General features: G+C 44.6%; 1 protein-coding gene across 1 annotated transcript in view; it reads right to left on the bottom strand.

Moving 5' to 3' along the window:
• Window positions 1-7,648: 7,648 nt before the first annotated feature.
• Window positions 7,649-26,895, bottom strand: part of CSMD2 (CUB and Sushi multiple domains 2) — a 701,191-nt gene continuing 681,944 nt past the window's right edge. Inside the window, 10 exon segments of the mRNA XM_075604612.1 lie at window positions 7,649-11,194; window positions 11,425-11,601; window positions 16,573-16,708; window positions 17,324-17,411; window positions 18,811-18,923; window positions 21,347-21,508; window positions 22,573-22,638; window positions 22,733-22,912; window positions 23,442-23,553; window positions 24,194-24,267. Coding sequence (XP_075460727.1) covers window positions 11,442-11,601; window positions 16,573-16,708; window positions 17,324-17,411; window positions 18,811-18,923; window positions 21,347-21,508; window positions 22,573-22,638; window positions 22,733-22,912; window positions 23,442-23,553; window positions 24,194-24,267 — 1,091 coding nt within the window. The 3' untranslated portion in view covers window positions 7,649-11,194; window positions 11,425-11,441.

The raw sequence follows: 26,895 nt of genomic DNA, 5'->3' as shown, positions 1-26,895 counted from the left end.
GGGGAGAGAGAGGGGGGAGAGAGGAGGGAAGGCGGGGAAGGAGAGAATGGACACACACACACAGTGACACACACACATGGACAGAAACACACAGAGATACAGAGACAGACACACACACAGCCTCGATCCAATGACACGCCCCCTCCCTTAATAGCCATACACCCCGCTCCTGCTCTCTAATTATTGCAGGACAGCCAAGCGCTGATGCTTGGAGATTTTGTGGCGTCACCGCTCTCAAGCATGAGCTCACTCAGCGCTAGTGTGGACGCAGCCTTAGACTATGCCGTGTTATACTCTCGGGGACCCCCTACTAGGTCATCTAATGTTTTTTGGCAGGCGAGCAGTTTGTACTGAGCTGTGTTCAGTTGCAGCCCAATTCACTTGGTCAGCTGTTGTTGCGTGATCACTCGTGTCTTCACTGTGATCCCTCGTGTCTTCACTGTGATCCCTCGTGTCTTCACTGTGATCCCTCGTGTCTTCACTGTGATCCCAGCGGGTCAATCTAACACACTGTGCTCTGTGTTTTGGACCGTAGGGTAATTAGCCCTTGTATCGTAGTGATATTGATACCGTAACTGATATTATGTGGAATTATGCATAACGGGCAGAGAAGATGTTAACACTGACATTCCAAATGAAGATTCTTTTACTCTTATAGTTTCCTTGACAGCATATTATGACCTCAGGGGTCCGTTATATAGTCACAGGTTGACTTATATCAGCGCGCTTTTAAGACTTTATAAACAGTTTAAAACTTCATAGAGTTCCTTAACTTTGCTAGCACAATAACAACTGGCTAACCCAACGTACGTTTGGTCGTTTTAAACAGACGTCCTTCCAGGGTGGGCGTGACCGCGTCTAGATCAACCCCTTTATAGTGTGCGGTTGTCCCTAGTAACCATTTAGACGCTTTGTGAAGCTGGCTACTGCGCAGTACCACTGTTAAGACAGATTTATACATACATTCACACGTGTGACATTGTGTTGGAGGACACTGTGGGGTTATGGCCGTGCCTGGCCTATTTGGTGTGGATATTATATTGTTCCCGTTTCATATGCATGCAGTAAACTGTTATCTTTATCAGTTTGCGTATTATTGCATTGGGTCCTGACGGGGTTATCCAACATAGTAGGATCCCGCGCAGGTGGAGGCACTGTCACCAGACGGATCAGGCACACCCCAGGCTCCCAGCAGCGGAGGTTCAGGCCTCCAGTGAGCCACAGGTAATGCACCACACACACTCAGTAACCGCCATACCTCCCATAGGTTGGGGGAAACTGCGCTACACAAGGTTGGGAGGGGGGGGGGGGGGGAGAGCAGGCAGGGGGGCACAGAGGAAAAAGTTTGCGCACCCCCGGTATAGGGTATAATCCAGTACACTGTAGCTAGTGTGTGTTTTGTGCATAGAGACATACACAGCACAGACTCAATGTAATACACTCTCCTCGCACCCTGGCTTGTCCACCCCCGCTATATCCACTTATTTTCTGGCCCCCATTACTTTCCTTAATTAGTTTTTCTGCTTCTTCAATAATGAATGAATCGCAGGAACACTCTGTCCACTCTCTGCCACATGTGATAAATCAAAACTTTACCGCTCTGATAATTAACTTTCTAAAGCAGGGGCGCAGATTAAAAACGCTGCCCTGCACAGGATTACTGCTGTAACATACAGCAGTATTGAGCATTACAATTCTTATATTGATGGATCTCTGCAACTAATTACTGAAGCGTTCCAACAGGTCAGCAGCTGTCATTATGGGACTGCTCATATAAGTGATTGTCTGGCATCCTCTCTCTTTACTAAGCGGTGTCAGGGTCTGTCTGTGTTATTATATTGTATCACTAGATCATGCTGTATCACTGTAATACACAGTATCCCACTATCACTGTGTTATACAGTATCACTATTACACTGTATCACACGATCACTGTATTATACTGTCACACTGTATTACACTCATACTGTATCACTATATCCCTGTATTATACTGTCACACTATATCACTGTCACACTATAACACTCATACTGTATCACTATATCCCTGTATTATACTGTCACACTATATCACTGTCACACTATAACACTCATACTGTATCCTTGTATTACACTGTCATACTGTATCACTGTATTATACTGTCATACTGTATTACACTCATACTGTATCACTGTATCCCTGTATTATAATGTCACACTATATCACTGTATTACACTCATACTGTATCCTTGTATTACTTTATACTGTCATACTGTATCCCCGTATTACACTGTCATACTGTATCACTGCATTATACTGTCATACTGTATCCCTTTATTACACTGTTATACCTTATCCCTGTATTATACTGTCATACTACTGTATATCCCTTTATTACACTGTCATACTGTATTACACTGTATCCCTGTATTACACTGTCATACTGTATCGTTGATGGAGGTGGGTGTAATGATATCACTCACAGTCAGGCTGGCTGACCAGTTTTAGCCCGAAGGGCAAGCCCAACACACTGGCCCAAGAACCAGGTGGCCCACACACACCGTACACACAGACACACGCACCATATACATGCACCACACACAGACACACTCACCATATACTGTACATGCACCACACAGACTCATGCACCATATACATGGAAAACACAAAGCATAGAGCGCACTAATATTGTGTGGGAAAATGTGAACTGTGAGTCTCTCAGATGACGTCAGCGCTTCAGAATCAATGTCAGTAAAGAAATAATGGAGACGCGAGGTGAAGGAGACAGTGGCAGTCCAGTAAAAGGGTCTCAAACATCACCAGCAATGTCCAAAATCCCACACGTTTCGTGACACATGGTCACAATCATCTTTTACCTTTACATATAAATGTTACTTTAACATACTACACCATGAGAGGTCTGCGCTTGTTTCTCTTTTCTCTTTAGATTTGAATGCACCAAATACATGCAGCACACAGGAGCATGCACCATATACATGCACCATACTACCCCTTTTGTGTCTAAAGCCCTCTCCTGCCTTAAACCCTTCTCACTGACTGCCCCACACCTCTAGAATGCCCATCCCCTCAATATCCGAGTAACACCCTCTCTATCCACCTTTAAGACCCATCTTAAAACACACCTCTTTAACCAAGCATATGAGTAGCTCAGTGGCTGATATTTTACACCTCATACATAAACATTGGCCCCTTGCAGACACACTTACCAGAACACCTTCCTACTGTCTCTGCACGTTCTTCCTACCAATTAGATTGTAAGCTCTTCTGGGCAGGGACTCATTTTCCTAAATGTCCCTTTTATGTCTGATGTGCTTCTTCCCACTATGTGTTATTTGTATTATTTGTTATTTATATGATTGTCACATGTAGTGGCCTAGCTATAGCCTGGGCAAAGCCTTGGGGCCTGCGCTCTTAGGGGGCCACTCTCCCACTGGCAGAACATTAAGCTTCCTTCCTACTTAGGGTTGCCAGGTGGCTTGTCCAAAAATACTGGACACAATGGTGAAAGGTGCGACACTCGCGAGAATCGTTGGTGGGGAAGAAGGTTATTTATAAATGACCTGACTGTTACGTAATTTTTTCTAAATTTCACTCCAAATATTCACCAATTTGCACCAATTTATATTCTGTTTTGTAAAAAATCTAGGGAGGGGTCTTGGGAGGGAGTGCCCTTCCGAGGATTTTTTTAGGAAATAGAATATGAAATAGTGCAAATTGGTGCATGCTTGGAGTGAAATTTAAAATAAATGACGTAATGGTCAGATTATTTATAAGTAACTGACCTGCAGTCATACAGGCCCATGGCGAGCAAAACTGCACCCCTCCTCATCCTCTCTGTCTCCCATTATCCTCTCACCCTCCCACTCCCGTCCCCTCATCCTCTCACCCCGTCCCTTGATCCTCCTCTCATCCCCCATTTCTTCATCCTCTCTCCCCCTCCCTTCATCCTCTCTCATCCCCCCTCCCTTCATCCTCTCATCCCCCTCCCTTCATCCTCTCTCCCTTCATCCCTCCTCCCTTCATCCTCTCACCCCCTTCCCTTCAGCCTCTCTCACCCATCCCTTCATTCTCTCTCATCCTCCCCCTCCTTTCATCCTCTCACCCCTCCCCCTCCTTTCATCCTCTCACCCCCTCCCTTCATCCTCTCCCCTCCCTTCATCCTCTCTCATCCCCCCTCCCTTCATCCTCTGTCACCCCCTCTCCCTTCATCCTCTCTCATTCCCTCTCCCTTTATCCTCTCACCTCCATCCCTTCAGCCTCTCACCCCCTCCCTTCATCCTCGCTCATCCCCCCCTCCCTTCATCCTCTCACCTCCTTTCCTTCAGCCTCTCTCAACCCCTCCCTTCATCCTCTCTCATCCCCCTTCCCTTCATCCTCTCATCCCCTTTCCTTTCATCCCCCTCCCTTCATCCTCTCTCATCCCCCCTCCCTTCAGCCTCTCACCTCCTTCCCTTCAGCCTCTCACCCCCCTCCCTTCATCCTCTCACCCCTCCCTTCATCCTCTCACCCCCCCCTCCCTTCATCCTCTCACCCCCCCTCCCTTCATCCTCTCACCCCCCCTCCCTTCATCCTCTCACCCCCCCCTCCCTTCATCCTCTCTCATCCTCCCCCTCCCTTCAACCTCTCTCATCCTCCCCCTCCCTTCATCCTCTCTCATCCTCCCCCTCCCTTCATCCTCTCTCATCCTCCCCCTCCCTTCATCCTCTCTCATCCTCCCCCTCCCTTCATCCTCTCATTCCTTCTCCCTTCATCCTCTCCATCCCCCCTCCCTTCAGCCTCTCACCCCCCTCCCTTCATCCTCTCACCCCCCTCCCTTCATCCTCTCACCCCCCCTCCCTTCATCCTCTCACCCCCCTCCCTTCATCCTCTCACCCCCTCCCTTCATCCTCTCACCACCCCTCCCTTCATCCTCTCTCATCCTCCCCCTCCCTTCATCCTCTCATCCCCTCCCTTCATCCTCTCTCACCCCCTTCCCTTCCTACTCTCATCCCCCCTCCCTTCATCCTCTCTCATCCCCCCTCCCTTCATCCTCTCCCTCCCTTCATCCTCTCTCATCCCCTCCCTTCATCCCCTCTCATCTCTCACACACATACATGTTCCCCCTCCCCGCACACATACATGTCCGATATTATCTCTAATTTTTTACTGGACAAAGTAACCAAATACCGGACACCTGGCAACCCTATTCCTACTGCATCTAAGGCCCCACAGAGGGAAATCCCTTCCTCTGCAGGTGGGCGGGGCCAGGGTGCATGTGAGACAGGAGGGGCAGCAAAGAGACAGAGAGAGACATGAGGGGGAGCAAAGAGAGCGAGAGAGAGACATGAAGGGAAAAGAGAAACATTAGGGGAGAAGAGAGAGAGAGACACGAGGGGGAGAAAAGAGAGGGAGAGAGAGAGACATGAAGGGAAAAGAGAAACATTAGGGGAGAAGAGAGAGAGACATGAGGGGGAGAAAAGAGAAGGCTAGAGACAAGAGGGGAAAAGAGAGACAGACATGAATGGGAGAAGAGAGAGACAAGAAAGAGAGGAGAGAGAGACAAGAAAGGGAGGAGAGAGAGACATGGGGGGAAAAAAGAGAGAGGGAGAGAGAGACATGAGTGGGAGAAAAGAGACATGAGAGGGAGAAAAGAGACAGACATGAAGGGGAAAAGAGAGACGAGGGGGAGAAAAGAGACCGGGGGAGAAAAGAGACCAGGGAAGAAAAGAGAGAAAGAGACATAAGGGGGAGAAAAGAGAGAGACATGGGGGAGAGAAAAGACAGAGACACGAAGGGTAGAAAACAGACAGATATCATGGGGAGGAAAGAGATACATGAGTAAGAAAAGATGATCCAGGGCACTACGGATTTTCCAAAAGATTTATTTGTGTCACTTGAAAAAGACCTGTAGAAGGTTGAAACGTCGTGCTGTTCTGACGCAAATAAATCTTTTGGAAAATCCGTAGAGCCCTGGATCATCTATTCTTACTGAAGAAGCACCGGCTATTGCAAGTATCTTTATTTACTTTGGTGTGCAGCATTGCTACCTATTGTTCAGAGAAAAGAGATACAGACATGAGTGGTTGAAAGGAGAGACATGAGGGGGAGAAAAAGATAGAGACGCACATGAGGGGGAGAGTAGAGAGAGAGACATGAGGGGGAAAAGGGAAGGAAAAGATAAAAAAGATGCTGGGAAAAGAAACCTCAGGTTGTTAGAGAGAGGATGACGGGAAAATATATGGGGGATTAAATAAAGAGAATGGCATGTGTGAGAAAAAATGAATAGGGAGGAAAAAAAGACACGAGGGGAAGAAAGATAAATACGTGAAGGGAGAACAGAGAGAATGAGTTGAGCAGTGTAAGAAGAGAGACGTGTTGGGGGGGAGAGAAAGTAATGCTGGGGGGTGGAGAGACATGCTGGGGGGGGGGGGGGGGGAAGGAGAGAGAGAAACCTGATGTTGGGGACAGAGAGTGAGATTCTGTGTGGGGAGGAGAGAGAAATGCATGCTGGGGGGAGAGGAGAGAGACATGCTGGGGGAAGGGAGAGGAAAGATGTGGAGGGTGAGAGAAGATGAGGAGGGGGAGGAGAGAAGATGTTGAGGAGGGGGAGAGATGATGATGGGGAGATATGATGATGGGGAGAGATGATGATGGGGAGAGGTGATGAGGAGGGGGGTGGATGATGAGAGAGAGGATCAGGGAGGGAGAAAAAATTGCAGTCAGAATTAATATTAATGGGGCCCTGAAATTGTTTTTGCCCGGGGGCCCATGCATGTCTAGCTACACCACTGGTCATGTGTATTACTGCTGTGAAGCGCTATGTATGTATGTATGTCTTTATTTATATAATGCGCTATGCACATTAATGGCGCTATATATATATACATACATGCATACACTAACTAATACAAACTGTATTGCAGTATTACATTATATTACTGTATCACATTATCACTATATAATACATTGCATCACACTATCACTGTATTACACTCACTTTAGTACACTATCACCCTGCATCAATGTATTACACTCACTTTAGTACACTATCACCCTGCATCAATGTATTACACTCACTATATTACACTGTATATCACTGTATTACACTATATCAATGTATTGCCTTGCACCTGACGAAGGGGTTGTGTTGTGTCGCTGTAATTCTGCTACAGTATTAATGCCACTAAAAGGTTTTGATACCACGCTTGTGTTGGCAAGTTATTTGTGAGTGCAGAGGGGATGCTTTGAATGTCTTCGATGTTACATGGAACAGCAGGCCACTGTTTTTCTCCTCCTTGCATCACTTGATGATTGTTCCAGAGAAAGGAAATGCGAAGACGGATCTGGTGAGTGCAGATTGTGCCTGAAATACGTGGCTTTGTGATTAACTGTATTGTATCTCTGTATAACACTGCATCCATATCACTACACCACACTGCATGACGCTTTCACTGTATCTGATATCTGTGGCTGTGTCACATGGAATGTATCCAACTACGTTCCTTGTATTTCAGGCAAAATGCTTTAGTGACAAGTTTAACCGGAACATCCAATGGCATATTTACATAAAGAGGAGGAACATGCCCGATAGGAACACACAGCCCATCAGGTTAGAAAAAGACCCCATGGTACCAGAAGCAATGCAAAAATGTATATTTAATTTGAATTCCAAAAATTTAAAATAGCTTTTTAAAATCATGGAAAGTAAAAGGCAAATCCAACGTAAAGCCTCATATACAGAGACACATAAATTAAACGGTTTATATTGCAGACAAGCCGGTGTGTATAGATTACATATGTACAATCATCTTATGTAAACAAGGCCTTTGTACATTTTTATTACATTTACAAAAAAGCTGCTCACTACCATAGAATACAATAGTCAAAAAAGGACATTTACAATGTGGACTTTGTTTTATTGAAGGGTTTTTTTTTTCTTCATTTTTTTTACTGTACAAACTCTCTTCATAAAAATATATCTCTATACAAAATAGTCTGTATTATATTTGTTCTTTCAGTTGACATAATTGCGGGGTTATGGTGTAACCAGCGACAGGGCACTGTGGTCCTTAGCAAGCCATGTTTGTGTTTCAGACTGGAACATTGGGAAGAAGTCAGGAGCGGCCGAGATGAGAGCGAGACCTATCTAGGAAAAAGGAAATAAGCAGCAACACACCCAGGGATGTGTCAAATCGCCCCTCTGGCTCTGCAGGGCACTATCTATAGAGCTGTGCTGTACAACGGAAGCTAGCTAGCAATCCTCTCAGAACACCTCCATCACTGGAAAGGCCACAATACACAGTCTCTATATGCAGATCAATATCCTCTGTTGCTGGAGCAAGGTAATATACAATGCAGGTTTAGCACTGCATCGCAGGTAGCTGCAGCAATGAAGGGGTTACGTTGCATATGGCCTGTGCTTGTGCCATGACAAGCCACCTGGAAGCAATAAGGCATCTCTGGGGAGCTGGTACCCTCAGCAGTGCCATCCTGTGCTCTATCTGCATGCACGGCTGATTCTTTTCCACTTGGATCCAGCGAAAGGTGCTGTTACCGGTGCTGCAGTGAGGGGCAGAGAGGCAGTATGGCACTGCAGGATTGTGGGAACCATCAGACACTCCCTCCCCCTTTGGGGTATAACACCAATGGCTGTAAAATCCCAACATATAATTGGGAGGAAATTATAGGAGGGTGAGAAATAATGTGGGCATACCCCCAATGATTTGTAGCTTTGAACCTAGAGGGGGGAAAAACATTTTAAAAGCGATAATAGGATCAGTGGTATGAATATCATATTTCAGCAATTGCCAACCTATATTCAGTAACAAATTAGCTAAACTTCCCGCACCAGCGTATTGTGAAAGGTTGGTCAAGGTAGCTACAGCTATACTGATATCAGATGTATACACACTCTTCTGATGCAATCGTAATTAGTTGTTACAGTTTAACTATATACTGTGGGTACATTTATTGGATAACTATTCAGTTTGTTTTATCATCTATCTCAGGGGTGCTAAACTGAAGTCCTCAAACCCCCAACAGGTCAGGATTTCAGGATATCCCAGCTTTAGCACAGGTGACTCAGAGGTTCAGTTGAAGATTGACCTGTTGGGGTGGGGGGCATGAGATCTTTTGTACCACCAGTAGCATAGTATAGCTTGTGAAATCCAGTCATATGTGATAGTAGGGCATCTCAGATTTAGAGTTCATTGAGTGGTGATGACCTCTTGGAACCCTAGCAGCGAGGTACCCTATTATTACATATGAACAAAGTCCCTGATATCAATGTCTCATTTAACCCCATCACAGCCTGAGGTCACCAGCACTGTGTACGAGAGACCATTCGCTTTGCAGGTGCCTCTGGCAGTGTGTGTCTGCTTGTGGAGTAATGACTGATAGCTGAGGACGGTGACAGCAGCTCTCTATCTAAGTGAAACCTAAGTCAAGCACAGGGATTCAAGAACACAAGTGGTCGCCCAAAAAGCACCATCAGATAAAGGAGCAACTGAGCACAGGAACTTGTACCCAGTGCCTCTGGAGAACAGACTTATGTGACCAGTTACAAAGTAACATATGGAACAGTAAGGGGTCCAGCGCACACACTATGAAGGGTAAGATAGTATCACAGACACAAGCATTTATAGTCAGTGCTCTCAGTATGATCAATACGATCGTAACCAGAACAGCCAACTAGAGACACTTTCCCATTTACTCAGTTTGTGTAATGAGAGCAGGGAAGTGCGGAGGCAGAGAGCGGTGGGTAGGTGCAGGACACAGACAACCTTAAAGTAGCTCTGTATAATAATCAACTCCATTAATTGCCCGAAGGGGCAGCAATATATTAGGTGCTCCGGCATTAAAGAGGGTAACTCTCCCTCCCACACATACATTGTAGCAGTGCATGTCCTCTCACTGGTCGTCCAGCTGACTGTGCCTCCCCCTTTTCTGCAAGCAGGGGAAATCGTACAGATAGCTGACCAGGAACACTTATACCTTCAGAGAGTCTAGGGTCGTGTACATAAATGATACAAAGTCTGTTTCTTTTTTGTTACTCAGCAATATAGGTACTGTGTATGTCCTTCCCAACTCTGTTTTCCCTCCTTGTGTTCAGTTCCTGCCGCTTGTGCGTTCTAACCTACACTGTCTTTTGCAGGAATCCAGAACACATCCTGGCACTCATGTATGAAACACACACACAGAAGACAGACCTGTTCCCTCTGAGCTTGGGAATGAAATATGATAGGAATGTTGTGATATAACCCCTACAGTGGCCGGGACATCACAATCTCTCACAGTGCACTCCTACATACAGTTCTCCAACGTGTAGCGCGGCCTTTGGTGACATTGTGTTAAAACCGTTACAAGGATCTCCCCCTGAATGAGATGCAGTGTTTTATAGAGGTCAAACGTAATTGATCATAGCTGGGAGCATATAGTGCTAGTACACTCTGCAGTGAGTAGAAAGAGAAGGTTTAGTACTCATGGGCTGGATCTGTGGGTGGCTGGAATATTTCGACAGCAACCTCCCCTTAAACAGTTGGCTGGTTAAAGACTCACGCACCAACGGAAGTTATGAGTGTAAGGCTGAGAGGCAGGCTCTGATCTCCCCATCACACAGCGACACAGTCTGTAATGTGCTGCAGGATTCACATGGAGAAGCATGTGGCAAAAGCACTTTTTGGAACTGGTTCTTTGCAGAACAAAAATATGTATATTTATATCTCTATATATATATATCTCTATATATCTATATATGTGTGTTTATATCCATTTCCAACTCATGTTGCATGTGTATGAGTTCAGTATAAAAGCACTTGCACGCTGTCCTTGTATACCTCCGCTGAGGTGGCAGCCCTGCCATTTGTCTTGGGTGGAGATGCCCAGGTATCACTGCTGTGTCAGACACCGGCAGACTGATGCAGTTTGTAGGTGCCTGTTTGGTGCCAGCCTTGCTTTCTTCTGCCGACTGATAGAGATTAGTGTCAACAGCATGTCCCAGGGGAAAGTCTGTGAAACCAGGGGGTCTTCTCCTGCCACTGGAAACAGCACAGCCACGGAGTCCTGAACCCACCGCCCTGGCACGCTTTAGTGGCGTGGATTAATGGCAGCGCTTGGCATGGGGTGGCTACAAGGGCACTGATGTACTCAGCTGCCCACTGATTGTGTGCAGGACAGGGGAGGGGTCAAGACAGGAGACTCCAAGAATCTCAGGTCACTGTAAGAAAGGGAGAAAGGGAGGAGTCAGTTAACCCCTTGCTGGAGAGGTGAGGTATTATAACTAAACCCTTCAGTGCCAGAGCAGTGAAGTATTCATCTTTTCTCTGGCAGAGGGCAGCACTATTCCCAAGCACAAGTTAATATTTGGTGCTGACAAGGTTTGTGTGACATCTAAGTGCAGGCAGCTCATCCCTCTTTCCCCAAGCACCTGGTCCCCTCCTGTCTCACCTCTCGAGGGGCGGGTGCTATACAGCTGTGCACACCGTGCTGACCGTGAATTCCGTCTCGTCAGCCACTATTTCCGTGGGCTGCACGTTCCGGTCGTACATAGGGTTCTCAAATGTGGCACGGCCGTTTGTGTTCTCGTGGCCCGCAAAACCGTTAAAGGGGACCTTGGGTCTCCTCCTATGGGGGGGGGGGAGGGGAGGGGAAAGATATGAATTATTGGGGTCAGATGTACACAGAACTCTCTGGGGCCTATTCTAGTAGCTTCGTTAACCAACACATCGAGGATTTTGAGCAGTTCTCGCAAAATTTGCAGATTTGCTATTTAGAAAGCCTCGATGAGTTGGCCAAATTGTATGGGGACTGCATTTTCCAGCGAGTTCTTGTTCCAGGCCAAACTCACTGATCGGGAGCTTCAAAAAGTCAAAATAGCGCCATTTCGAGAAAATAACACTACTCTAGTAGCCTTGACAATCTCATCGAGGCTCTGGAAACGTGAGTGTGGCGAGATGGGATCTGAGAGCAGGACATGCATTTTTCCTGCAACGGATTGAAGCTGGGAGTATCCGGAGCTGATACACATTAATACCAGCTCCGGCTACCCCGGCTTCTATCCAATGCAATTAAAATACATTTACAGGCCGCTTCATTACCTTAGCGACTAACCACTAAGGCAATGAAGGTGTTAACTACCAGAGCCCAGTTTATTATGGGTAGCGGGGGTGGGTGAAGGTGGTATTTGGCCCATGGTGAGTGTTTAGGCCTTGTGGGGTGTTGCGAAAGGAGGTAACCCCTTCATTACCTTGACGGTTACTACCGCTAAGGTAATGAAGGGATCAACCCCTTCCGCTACCCACCCAATAGGCAGAAACACCCACCATGGGCAAAATACCACCTTCACCCACCCCCGCAATCCACAATAAACATTAAAACAGAATACTAGCCAATACACCCATTCATTGCCAGTGTGGTTACCTATGCCCTCAATGGGAGCAAAGATAACTCCAATGACAAGGAATGGGCATCCCGTCTACCCCCAACAACCATTACATTACAGTACAGTAATGGGCAACATTACTATTATCCATCTGGATAATAGCTTATTTCCCCATTCAAAATAAAACATTATCCAGCCAGCATAAAGTAAATAAAACTTCTACATACTCCTGCCAGGATGAAGGCCGTCCCCATCACCGTCCATGTCCTCCGTGGGTAGCAACAGTACAATAAAAATTCAAACTAATGCCCCTAACCCCATAATCACCTTAGCGGTTAGTAACCGCTATAGTAATTGAGGGGTTAACACCCCTCCCCAGCTACACACCTGGGCGGCCTAACCACCCTCCCCCAGGGCAACAACCCCCACTCTCTACCCACTGATTGGCACAGTGGTACATCATGTTATTATGGGTATGATTAGCCACCATGGCAGTAAAAAGGCAACCTAAAAATAAAATCCTCAAAAATAAACCAGAATAAAAAAAAACAATTAACAAAAATAAACCAAGAATTAAACAAAGTAAACACCAAAAAAACCTAAGAATTAAACAAAGCAAAACACAAAAATAAGCCAGAATTAAAAAAAGCAATCACAAAATAAACCAGAATAAAAAAACAATGAACAAAAATACATATCAATGAAATAAAAACAATCATTAGCCAAAAAATGCATTGTTTGTCACTGTATTTATCTATAGCCCTAAAGGGGCATAGATACATACATTGGCAGTCAATGGGCAAGCAAAAAGATTAAAATTAAAACACACAATCAAAATACTGTACCTGAAAAACAAAAATTACATACAAACAATGTTTTTCTTACCTTTAGATGTCTTCACCCTCCGATTCCCGATGCACCTGAAAGCTCTCAATTCGCGACGCAATGATCCTCAGCTTCAAGTAAGTTCTTTTATTCTTTCTTCAATCTTCTGTACTTGCAATCCATTAAATCCATAGGGGGATGTTGTCCCGTTGTCTTCTTAAGCTCAAATGAGATGGGACAGGCCTTATATAAAGCTTGTGACGTCACATTTGAGTGTCAGATGGTACAGCTCCAATTCGATTGGATGCTGTACCATGTGACAGTGTTTTTTGTTTTTTTTAAGGATGTGACATCTTCAAGGGAGGTATGTCACATCCTTAAATCAAAATATCTGCCATCACATGGTACTACAACCAATCGGATTGTCCCCAATCTGATTGGTTGAAGTACCATGTGACATCTTCCATTTTTTTTTAAAGGATGTGATATTATCTTTAAGGGATGTAAAAAATCTTGTAAAAAATGGCTGCCATCACATGGTACTGGAACCACAATAAGGATTCTTAATCTGTGGTGCGCTTGTGTGTGTTTGTTTTGGTACTGGAACCAATCGGATTGTGAGATATACCATGTGGTACACTCACAATCAGATTGGTTCCAGTACCATGTGATGGCAGCCATTATTTTAAAAGGATGTGAGATCATCCCTTAAAGATGATGTCACATCTTTTTAAAAAAATGGAAAATGTCACATGGTACTTCAACTAATCGGTTTGGGGACAATCCAATTGGTTGTTGTACCATGTGATGGCAGACATTTTATTTTAAGAATGTGACGTACCTCCTTTGAACATGACGTCACATCCATAAAAAAAAACATTTACATGGTACAGCATCCAATTGGATTGGAGCTGTACCATCTGACACACAAATGTGACATCACTGACCTTAAATAAGGCCTGTCCCGTCTCACTTGAGCTTAAGAAGACGACGGGACAACATCCCCCCATGGATTTAATGGATTACAAGTACAGAAGATTGAAGAAAGAATAAAAGGAGAACATACCTGAAGCTGAGGATCATTGCGTCGCGGATCAAGCTTCCAGATCCAACGGGAATTGGAGGGTGAAGACTTACAAAAGTAAGAAAAACATTGATTGTATGTAAAAAAAAATAGGTATCTTTGATATGCCCCTTTAGGGCTATAGATAAATACTGTGACAAGCAATGCATTTTTTGGCAAATGCTTGTTTTTATTTCATTGATATGTATTTTTGTTCATTTTTTTTTATTTTTGTTTACTTTGTGTCATTGATTTTTTTTTAATTCTGGCTTATATTTGTGGTTTGCTTTGTTCAATTCTTGTTTATTTTTGTTTGTTTTCTTGAATTCTGGTTTATTTTTGGTGATTTTTTTTTTAGGTTGCCTATTAACGGCCAAAGTGGCTAATCATTCCCCTATTATATGGGCATGATGTACCACTGTGCCAATCAATCGGTAGAAGTTGGGGGTAGTTGTCCGAGGGAGGGTGGTTAGGCCGCCCAGGTGGGTAGCAGAGATGGGGAGGTAAACCCCTTGATTACTATAGAGGTTATCAATTGCTAAGGTGATTAAGGGGTTAGGGGCCATTAGCGTGTATTTTTTATTGTTATGTTCCTGCCAACGGAGGACAAGGACGGGGAGGAAGACTAGGACGGCCTTCATCCTGGCAGGGGTAAGTAGAAGTTCTATTTACATTATGCTGGCTGGATAATGTTTTATTTGGAATGGGTAAATGAGCTATTATCCATATCTGCATAATAGTAATTTTGCCCATTACTGTACTGTATCTGTTGGGGGTGGGGAGGTTGTTGGGGGTAGAAAAGGTGGGTAGTATGGTTGTTGTGTTTTTTAATGTTTGTTGGGGGTAGAGGGATTGGGTGAAGGGGGTATTTGCCCCAGGGGTGGGTGGTTAGCGGGAGTGATTAACACCTTCGTTACTATAGCGGTTCCCACCACTATGGTAGTGAAGGGGTTAACTCCCCCACAACCTTCCCAGCAGGCCTAACCACCCACCCTGGGGCAACTACCCCATCTTCCCCCAATAAAAAGGGTACTCTGGTGTAACCCTTTCATTGCCTTAGCGTAATGAAGCTGTTTTCATTTAAATTTGAATAGTAGTGTGCTGTAGCAGAGGGTCTCCAGAGCTGAACCGTATTGATTTCAGGTCTGGGGACCCCCTGCTTCCCGAATTACAGGCCCCGTTATGGGGGGCCAGTATCCCTCTACAATGTTTAAATCTCCCGCGTCACGTGACCGGGACATTTAAATGCATAGGAGAAACCGGCACCCCATACCGCGGCCTGTAACTCAGGAAGCAGGGGGTCCCCGGACCTGAAATTAATGTGGTTCAGCTCCAGAAGACCCCCTACTCCCGCACACTAGTATTCAAATTTAAATAAAAACACTGCGATCGCCTGCTCTCTCAGTGTAGCTCAGACTGCAAGAAGCTCGCAGGGGGAGAACTTAGAAAAAATCTGAGATCACGTTGCTGCTGCGCCGAACAGTATTGGCATTTTCCTGCTTCACGGTTTGAGATGGTTTCAGATTCATTCTGAATACTGTGATAACACAAATGACAAACCGTTCGGTGGGGAAATGCCACATCGTTCCCGGTAGCAGCAAAGTCATCGAAGCTACTAGAATAGGCCCCTCTGTCTTCCTTTCTTTCCTGATCGCTCACTTTATGCTGAAAGTCTCTAGAAGTTATCTGCAGTGGGTAGGTGCTAGTACCGCAGACCAGGGTTGCTCAAATCCAGCCTTCAAGCCTCCCTCCCCCACAACAGGTCAGGTTTCAGGATATCCCAGCTTCAGCACAGGTGGCTCAATCAGTCGAAGGTGGGATGTTGAGGACTGGAGTGGAGCACCCCTGCCATAGACTATGGGAGAGATGTGCCAATGCAAAGAATAAAGAAAGTGTGAAGGACGATTGTTTTGATGCATTACTCCATTTTCTGTTGTGTGAAAATGTAAGAGACTTTGCAAGACACAAAATAAAACAAAGTGACAGTTCAATACATAACTGGTGGGTGAAGTAGCTTGCCCTCTTGCTTAAACTGGTCGTTCCCACGTCAAAGACCAGTATCTCAATACATGTTGCATGTATAAATGCTGGGGGAGCTGTTAGCACTTTGTTATGCAGTAGATGTCTACTTCAGATGGACAGGGGGTATTGTGGTGTTCTGCCCTATGATTGCCTTCCACTGCAGGTTGTCACCTTGTCCACAATGTCACCCCCATCTAATCAGTGACATACGGTACTGTATCTAAAAAAGGATTCTCTTCCCTCCCCCCACACCTTACTCACTGCAGATGCCCAGGGGGGGGGGGGGGGAGGGGCGGGGGCTCACCTGTGTTTGTAGAGATATAGCACAAAGCCAGCAATGATAAGGGCAATGAAAGGCACTAGGATGGCAGCTGCCACTGAGCTGCTGTTTGATGTGAAGTGCCCTATAGTGTCAGGGTCATGCCCCAGCAGTCCCGGATCTGTGAGAGAAAGAGACAGAGTGAAGATATGTATAGCAGGTATTAGTCCTGGAGGACAGTGCAGGTCTCTTATAGACATTGTAGTAGATGGGCTGACCATTGGTTGGAGAGCAAGAAGTAATAAAGCGGTGTGTTTTGGGGCAGCTCTGCAATAGGAAGTCACAGTTAGAGAGTGTCTGGATAGTAGCGGTTACGCGTTTCAGCAGCTTACATCTGTTAAAACTATAAGAAAGGACGGGATCGCTTATGAAAGAGTTGTGAGGCCCACTGGCAGTGAAATGTCAACAATAGAAAGGTCTTCATGCATGATTCCCTATGTACAAATGGAACCTGATTTACTGTCCCCATAGCCTCAGCATGAAAAGCAAAAACACAGCAGCTTTGTAACAATAGAGCCGTTGCTGCCTCCCGGGAGCCCCTTCTGTGCCAATAAGATTTACGGCTGCCAGGGGATACCTCAGCCAGAATTGTGTGGATTCCCCTGGCAGGGTAAACATTAAGTCTGGTTACACCTGTAGGCTGAGCTTTCACCCTAATGCTATCTGGCCAAGTTCATATACACTATAACTTGGTGACTGCGCCTTGCTCCCAGTTCAGACAATAAGGAAGGTTTACCAAGCCTCTGGAGGCCAAACTGGCCAAATCCTTTCCCACGTACGAAGCCTTGGTACACGTACGTTTCCCCTGCGGACTCCGAGGACACCTGTAGGGTGGGATCAGCAAAAAAAACCATCATTAGCAGTCATGCTTGAGGCAGGAGCTGACAGTAGAACAGAAGAAGCCAAGTTCTATTAACCAAAGTCATCCTCAAGTGGGTCTAGAACAAGGAGCTGCATTCTCCGCCGTCCTCCTCAATATACAGACCCCCCGAAAGGGAGAGAGGGGTGTGAAATCATGTCCCTCATTGTAGAAGTGAAAGGTAGAAGCAGCAATGCAATACAACTTACTTTATCCAAATGTGTTTATTGAACATCTCAGCGGCATTTTTATTATGTCATGTAAAAAAAATACATTGAGCCAGAGGATTTACAATGTGATAAAAGGGATTTATTGAGCAGTGCCTGGCTTTCCTAGCTACTAATTTAGATGTGGCTATTGTATGAATGCATGTGTTCTCTTTTAGAAGAGTAACCTCCAAAAGAAGCACATCTTCTATAAGGATTGTGGAGTATTTTTGGAGGTATAGTGAGGTATAACCAGATATGATTCAGGAACGGCATTTTGCATGTATGTGAATGTAGTGTTTCATCAGTATTTGTAAATAGTGTGTGTTTGTGTGTGTGTATATATATATATATATATATATATATATACACATACACATACACATACACCTACACATACACATCACATACACATATATATATATATATATATATACACACACATATACACATATACACATACACACACAATTTACAAATACTGATGAAACACTACATTCACATACATGCAAAATGCCGTTATATATATGTATATACACACACACACACACCAAGTCTGCCAGTTGCAAAAATAGGCCAAAGAAAAAAGAAAAACAGCAACAGATTTATCAAAGGGAAACCTCCAACTCCCTTCGAAGGGATTCCTTAATGGATAAATCAGGTACTGTTTTTGCACTGGGCTTGCCCCACTGGGAGACCATGTTAAATAGATCCCTTAACCCCTTCTTTGCCAAGACGGTCTGCAATACAGTAGTTAGAAAATAGTTGCACAGCCCTGTGGCACAGTAGGGGTTAAGTTCAGGCTGGCTCTGGCACAGGTATTAATGCTGCAGTGGGCAGTTTATAGAATAAAAGCACTCGCATTTCCTGATGTGATAACCATGTGCTTTGTAATGAATATTATTATTATATTATTATTATTATGTGATTATCTGTCTCACAGCACAACTACTGACATCACCATGGCAACTTCCAATGCTAGATGTGGAGGATGAGGTTTGCCATCTTTAAAAAATCCCAGCACACAGGAGAGAACAACACCCAACACCACGACAGCAGACATTCACCAGTCATGAAGGGGTGGATGAGGTCTGTTTTATTGATAAGTTATTACAACTTTCACGGTGCCCGTGTTAAATAACAAGACCTGCGACTTACATGGCCATCCAGAGCCCAACTGTCCATCTTGAACTTGTCCATAAAGATGTCGGCTGGCCCTCGCACCTGATGCGCTTGGAGGAGCAGGTGGAAATCCTCCTTCTTGTAGATGCCTGTGAAGGACAGAGGGAGAGGGTTGTGAGACTCTGAGCATTGCCAGCAGTCAGCCAGAACACGACGCTGCCTCTCCTCTCCAGACCTAGCACAGTGGAAAGGGATGATCTGCAAAATGTACTGGTCCCCACAAGGTTATTATGTCTCTTCTCGCAGACAGCCTGTCAGAGGCAAGGTAAGCGATGCAATGTTGTAGTTCAACTTTTACAACAAAGCAGGAAACTATAGATACATTGCTTTGTAATGAACAATGTTTTAGTGCAGTTATTGGCGACCAAGCTCACATGTGTTGTAGATTTCACCACAGGGGTGCTGAGCACCCTCCTCCGGCTCTCTGGTTATATAAAAGTGGTAAGTTAATGGGCACTGATTCTCCACACCTGCTGTTTAGCAGCCAAACTTTGTGCCGTCAGTAAACAGCACACTGCACAACACGTATGGTAAGAGTGAGCCAGTTCAGTGGCTGGAGCCTTGTAGGCAGTCAATATAGTTGCAGTAGCATTAATCACCCAGTGTACATGTCGGGGGGGTGTATGGGAAGCGGAGACCCCTGAGTGAGGTACAGTAAAGGGCCATATTAATTAAGTAGTACTATTCCACAAGTCACCTCCCGGTGCTGGAAGACAGCTTATGGCTGTTCAATTGAAAAGGCTGTAAATTGTCTTCTGGCTCAGGAAGGTTTATTATGGCTTATTAAATATGGGATAATGTTTTTCTTGCGATGGTGTTTCATAGTGAGGGATTTGGGTTTTAGTTATACTGTTTAATGTGCCTTGATTTCATTCTGAAATGTAATAGTGCTGCAGAGGAGCAGCTCTTATTAGGTTGGCCCATGGCCCTTCTTTATGTGTGGTTAATGAGTTTACTTTGTAACATGCATGAGAGGTGGTGTCCTTTAGACACTAGAAATGTTGTTGGGTGAGATTACACATGCAGTGAGCACATAGTACTTTTCTACATCACTACAAAAACTCTGTGTGTTGGTAGAGTTTACTACACAGGCTTGAAGACCACAGGATTGGAGAACATACAGCCTTGGTTCTTGATAACATAAATCTGAGAACACATAGGAGAGAGCATCCAATAAAGCAGATTGCTTTAAATATCAAAATTACTTCACCTTCTTTGAAAAATACTATCCATCTACACACATTTGAATACTTCTTAGACCATACTAACAACAACAAGACAGAGCTCCATTGCACTGTAAACACATCAGGAGAAATACCTTCTTCACCAGTCTATATGGTGCCTCCTCTGCTCTGGTGAGGACTTTTAATCTGCACATTTTTCTTACTATACAAAACTCCAAGCCATTGAGAACATATCCCTCCAGTCCCCTACAGTTTGAGAGCAGTTTGGCTCAACGGATTCCTCCGAGAACATGAGCTACTCCCTTACTCCCATCAGCTACTTCTTCCCCAATTGTTGTAGTCATCACTTTCTTCTAATCTATCTTTTACCTTGTATATTTACTACTTCCATAATCCACCCAATGGGTGACTTCTGTAAAAATGGATGCCTGCAATACTTTACACTGGCCTGGGAGCCCCACCTAAAATCCCACTTGTACAGTATGTCACTTCTTAGTGCACCCATTTTATTCTTCATGAGAATGTTCCTCATTACAGACTTATTAAAGTTAAATATTCAGGTCTACGGCAATCACAGTTTGCACTTTTCACATACACTTTATCTCTGGATACATACTGTATAGCACTGAAGTTCTCTCCTTCGTTTAACTCTGTATCTTCTCATATTTTCCTTACACAATGACAGCCCTTTGCTTTCTCTCCCCTGTCTATCTGGGCCCCTCCAATTTAATATTCAGCTCTTTACGAACAGCTTACAATTAAAGTTTATTTTTCTTGGTTGTAATTTAAAGGTCTGTTTAATTGATTTATTCCATTGGAAGCTTGCATTAAATGCCTCAGATAAAAGGTGCAATTGCATTTCAGTTTTGAAACCATTATCAAAATGCAGCATTATTCTTGAAAACTCCATATCTCAACTTTTTTTCACACTCAAAATAAAGTCTGGTCTAGATCCAATGTTTTATCCACATATCAATAAGCAATAATACAACGTATTCTCTTCAAAACAAACAGTAGTCTGTCTAATACACACAGGAGCCTTTCCCCGATCCTTAGCAATTAATAGATCCCTTCATTGTGCTACATTCCACAGTGTGTCAGTTGTTTGCACTTAAATGAACTCCCTCAGCAACACTGTGAATGTTTCTTACATTGCTAAATAGATGTTTCACAGCCTTCATAAAGATGCCAAGCTGCTTTCACCAAGATTAATCCATGGTTAGACTCGACTAAGCGTAGTATAGGACTGATGTGTGGACAAGCATCCCAGCACTTGGTATGTAGATGACACGACATGTGCGTATCCAAGCGCCGTCCTTCCACCTTACCTGACGCCTGCAGCTCCACTCCGCTGTGATCAATCAGCGTGGCGTTGACTTTGCCATTGCCGGCCTCGAAGCTGGTGACAGTCAGCATGGCTGGCTGCTTCCTACCCTGGTACTCATAGGATCCTTTCCATAGAGAGTTCTTGGCAAAGACATCTGCGGGAACTATAAGGGAAGCAAGCGGAATTACAGCTGGCTCTGCTAAATGTTGACGTCCTTGTTCTCCCAACATGCTATTGTCATGGAAACATAGAATTTAACATCAGATGAAAACCACTGGGCCCACCCAGTCTGCCCATTCTCTTATCGGTTGTAAAATTACAGACCCTATTAGATCCTTGGCTTTCTTTCATATATAAGACATCCTTATGTGTTATGTCTATCCCAAGCATTTTTTTACTTCACTGCTGTATTAGCCTCTACCAACTCTGCTGGGAGCCTACATCTCAAATCCACTACCCTTTATGCGAAGAAAGACTTCCACATATTTCCCATAAGAATGCCACCTACAGCTTCAGCGCATGACCTCCTGTTCTAGCACATCTGTTATACTTCACTGCTGCATCTTATCGTCTGCACACTGGTTGTAAACTACATACAATGCCATTGTTAACCAAACACATCGCGTTTGAACTATGAAGTATCTGGCAAGTGTGACTTTTTACTATAACTGTATATAGAAGGTATCTTTTACCAGGACTGGTATGTTTTACATTGCATTGCATTGATATACAACTCCTGATGCCTCTGCATATACTCCAGAGACTGTTAAACCAGTCGATATCCTCTTCTGTTGTCATGAACCTACCAGAATAACAGAAGATAACACTGTCTTTGTCTTTAGCACTGTCACTAGACACTGTCTTTACATGGTTATCCATACTGGACTTTCTGCTGGGTATTTTATTTTCTCAAAATTATGTCTCTAAGGAGGCCAAATACGGAGTTTGCAAAAGGTGGCATTGCTACGTACCATAGCCGAAGGACTTTACAATAATAAGAAGTAATAGAGGGCATTGCAGCTTTAAAAGCCCATGATCCGATTCTGTGGCTGCAAAAGCATTGTACCTTTAAGCCCCACAAAAGGAACTTAGCAGTGGAAATACAAAGTGGCCACCAGATCTTTAACGGAAGGTTCTCATTTCAAAGTCTGTCATTATATTACCAGTGGCGATGAATGAGCACAGCACTGACACATTGGTAGATGATGGCTGCACTGACACTTTTACCTGATATTTTCGGGATGGGGGGCTCCTTCAAAGGTGATACGGGTCTCCCACTTGGTCTGACGTCAGCTGGAAGGGAAATTGGCAGACTGGTCAAAGCTGCGGAGGACAGAGGCAGACAGCTCTATATATTGTAATTCACAGCTCAGAGCTGCAGTCTTACCCACACACACAGGGGGTTTGCCCGTCCAGCTCCCATCCACCCTGCAAGTTCGATGTTCGGACCCTCCTGTCAGATAGAAGCTGGCCTGGCATGTGTAGATCAGGGTGTAGCCCAATGACGGCAAGTCCAGAGCCCCAACATTGGCGTGAGGGGGGGTCTCTGGCTGTCTGCAGTGATGAGCTTCCAAACAAAGAAACAAATCCATTTAATCTGGACCCAGGGATTAAAAAACATGAGCTCTTTGCTATTCCATTGCAGGACACTTCCTACACAGCTCTTCCTGCACACTCTGGACACATATTAAGCTCTGATACGCACAAACATAAGGACCAATTGGCCCTCCTAGTCAGCCCATTATTTTTAGAGACTCGCACCCCTTTTTTTCCCTACATTGTGGATCCCCTTGTACAGTATCTATCCTAAGCTGTTATGATTTCCTTTAGTGTATTACCTTCTGCCTCCTATGCAGAGTCTGTCTACACTCGCACCAACCTTTTAGTTAAGTACTTCTTCTCATTTTCCCTAAGCCTCCCTCCTCCTGCTTCTATTTATTGCAGCATTCTTCCCAAAGATGCCCCACCCCCCACCTTGTTGATCCTCTTCACATACGGTATGTGACCGTTTCTCACGTATTCCGCCCATTTCCCGTTGACAATCTCTGACCAATCCATCTTTCCCTGCTAAATCCGGAGCCGGAGCTGGCACTTACGAACACACTCCGGCTGCATTCCGCTCCAGGTCAGGTTTGGAAAGCAGGTCCGAGTGGTGGAGCCTTGCAGCAGGTAACCCTTCTGACATTTAAACAGCACCGTGCCTCCAACCTACAGGCAACGACATAGGTGCAAAGGTTAGTCCCTCAGCCACTGCAATGTAGCTATGTTCCAGAGGGGAATTCCACTTAAGGCAGTAGGAACACGCTACAGAAACACAGCAGCCAACATTAAACAATCTGGGCAAATGACAAAGCACAACAGGCCCTACGCATACTCAACAATGCAGCCCAGATGCTGAACAGAGGTGTTATGTAGCCAACCTCAGGCATAGTTTTGCTTCTTTATGAACCTTACTGATAGTATAGAAAGTATGCAATCCATCTAGAGTATCTACCCTCTTCCTAAACCTGGACCTCAGCAATACTGCCCTGCCATGTTCCTTCGGATAATTTGTTTCCGAAGCACGTTGCTCTTTACAGTCGCCAAAGGAATTTTAAAGTCAATATTTCCGTGCTGTCATATTGCCATGTCACCGGTACAAGGGGCGTCTCCTCTCTTGTACAATGATGGATAACACTTCTATAAGATATATTTTTATTTTTGTGTCTTTTCTTTAGGACCGATCAGCACAATTCTGCCATGCACAATGAGGTGTGTATTGAAACTGCACGTTTGCATTTTACCTTGCTAGCCTGCTCCAAGAACAAGAACTGAGCGAACCCCCATGACCCCCCGACTTGTTTAGTACCTGGAATCCCTGGGAGCTGTTCTGCATTCCAGAGGCTGGGACCCCCGGGTCAGAGCACGTTGTCTGTGAGGGATCTGCTCAGCAAACAAAGGATTTGGTAAGTTAGGGGGGCTGCTATTGGCAGGATGATGGGAGTGTCAGGTGGGATTTCTGTGTGTTTGTTCCAGGTACAGACTGGGGGAAACTAAAGCTTACTCACAATGAGGTCACACAGGAGTTGGGTTACCATCCAGCATGACTATCACCTGATATTTTATTATAACCCAACGAAACCTTGTCAGTGCAGGACTCGCCAAGCTTTGCTCTGCAATGTATTGCTGGAGCCGCACGCACTGGAAGGGCTACAATGTGTTGTGGAGATACATAGTTTGCACTGATTTCAGCCACTCAGATGTCCCCAAATGTGTGTTTACATCTGTATATAGGTATCTATACTGTATATATTTGTGTATGGAGACATATACACATATGAGATTGTATGTATGTCTATTCACAAAGCAGCCTTATTACTTCCTGTACTAATTAATTGGAGTTAAGGACTGTGCCTGTGTGTATAAACTATATCTCTCTGTATCTCACCGTGCCTATGTGTATACATTGTATCTCTGTATCCCACCTTGCCTGTGTATACACTGTATCTCTGTGTATATCACCGTGCCTGTGTGTATACTGTGTTTCTGTATCTCATCGTGCCTGTATATATACAATGTATCTCTGCATCTCACGTGCCTGTGTGTATAAACTGTAACTCTGTATGTCACGTGCCTGTGTGTATACACTGTATCTCTGTATCTCATCGTGCCTGTGTGTATACACTGTATCTCTGTATCCCACTGTGCCTGTGTGTAAACACTGTATCTCTGTGTGTCATCGTGCCTGTGTGTATTCACTGTATCTCACGTGCCTGTGTGTATACACTGTATCTCCGTATCCCACCGTGCCTGTGTGTATACACTGTATCTGTGTGTATCTCACCGTGCCTGTGTATACACTGTATCTCTGTGTGTCATCATGCCTGTGTGTATACACTGTATCTCTGTGTATCTCACCGTGCCTTTGAGTATACACTGTATCTCTGTAGCTCACCGTGCCTGTGTGTATACACTGTATCTCTGTGTATCTCACCGTGCCAGTGTGTATACACTGTATCTCTGTGTATCTCATCGTGCCTGTGTGTATACACTGTATCTCTGTGTATCTCATCGTGCCTGTGTGTAAACACTGTATCTGTGTATCTCATCGTGCCTGTGTGTATACACTGTATCTCTGTGTATCTCATCGTGCCTGTGTGTATACACTGTATCTCTGTATCTCACTGTGCCTGTGTGTATACACTGTATCTCTGTGTATCTCATCGTGCCTGTGTGTATACACTGTATCTCTGTGTATCTCATCGTGCCTGTGTGTATACACTGTATCTCTGTGTATCTCACCGTGCCTGTGTGTATACACTGTATCTCTGTGTATCTCATCGTGCCTGTGTGTATACACTGTATCTCTGTGTATCTCATCGTGCCTGTGTGTATACACTGTATCTCACCGTGCCTGTGTGTATATACAGTATCTCTGTGTATCTCATCGTGCCTGTGTGTATACACTGTATCTCTGTATCTCATCGTGCCTGTGTGTATACACTGTATCTCTGTATCTCACTGTTCCTGTGTGTATACACTGTATCTCTGTGTATCTCATCGTTCCTGTGTGTATACACTGTATCTCTGTGTATCTCATCATGCCTGTGTGTATACACTGTATCTCTGTATCTCATCGTGCCTGTGTGTATACACTGTATCTCTGTATCTCACTGTTCCTGTGTGTATACACTGTATCTCTGTGTATCTCATCGTTCCTGTGTGTATACACTGTATCTCTGTGTATCTCATCATGCCTGTGTGTATACACTGTATCTCTGTGTATCTCATCGTGCCTGTGTGTATACACTGTATCTCTGTATCTCACTGTGCCTGTGTGTATACACTGTATCTCTGTGTATCTCACTGTTCCTGTGTGTATACACAGTATCTCTGTATCTCACTGTTCCTGTGTGTATATACAGTATCTCTGTGTATCTCATCGTGCCTGTGTGTATACACTGTATCTCTGTATCTCATCGTGCCTGTGTGTATACACAGTATCTCTGTATCTCACTGTTCCTGTGTGTATATACAGTATCTCTGTGTATCTCATCGTGCCTGTGTGTATACACTGTATCTCTGTATCTCATCGTGCCTATGTGTATACACTGTATCTCTGTGTATCTCATCGTGCCTGTGTGTATACACTGTATCTCTGTGTATCTCACCGTGCCTGTGTGTATACACTGTATCTCTGTGTATCTCATCGTGCCTGTGTTTATACACTGTATCTCTGTGTATCTCATCGTGCCTGTGTGTATACACTGTATCTCTGTATCTCACTGTGCCTGTGTGTATACACTGTATCTCTGTATCTCACTGTGCCTGTGTGTATACACTGTATCTCTGTATCTCACTGTGCCTGTGTGTATACACTGTATCTCTGTATCTCACTGTGCCTGTGTGTATACACTGTATCTCTGTATCTCACTGTTCCTGTGTGTATACACAGTATCTCTGTATCTCACTGTTCCTGTGTGTATATACAGTATCTCTGTGTGTATATACAGTATCTCTGTGTATCTCATCGTGCCTGTGTGTATACACTGTATCTCTGTATCTCATCGT

Source organism: Ascaphus truei, chromosome 6 (genome assembly GCF_040206685.1).
Source record: "Ascaphus truei isolate aAscTru1 chromosome 6, aAscTru1.hap1, whole genome shotgun sequence".
Taxonomy (NCBI): domain Eukaryota; kingdom Metazoa; phylum Chordata; class Amphibia; order Anura; family Ascaphidae; genus Ascaphus; species Ascaphus truei.
This window is presented reverse-complemented; position numbering and strand designations above follow the sequence as displayed.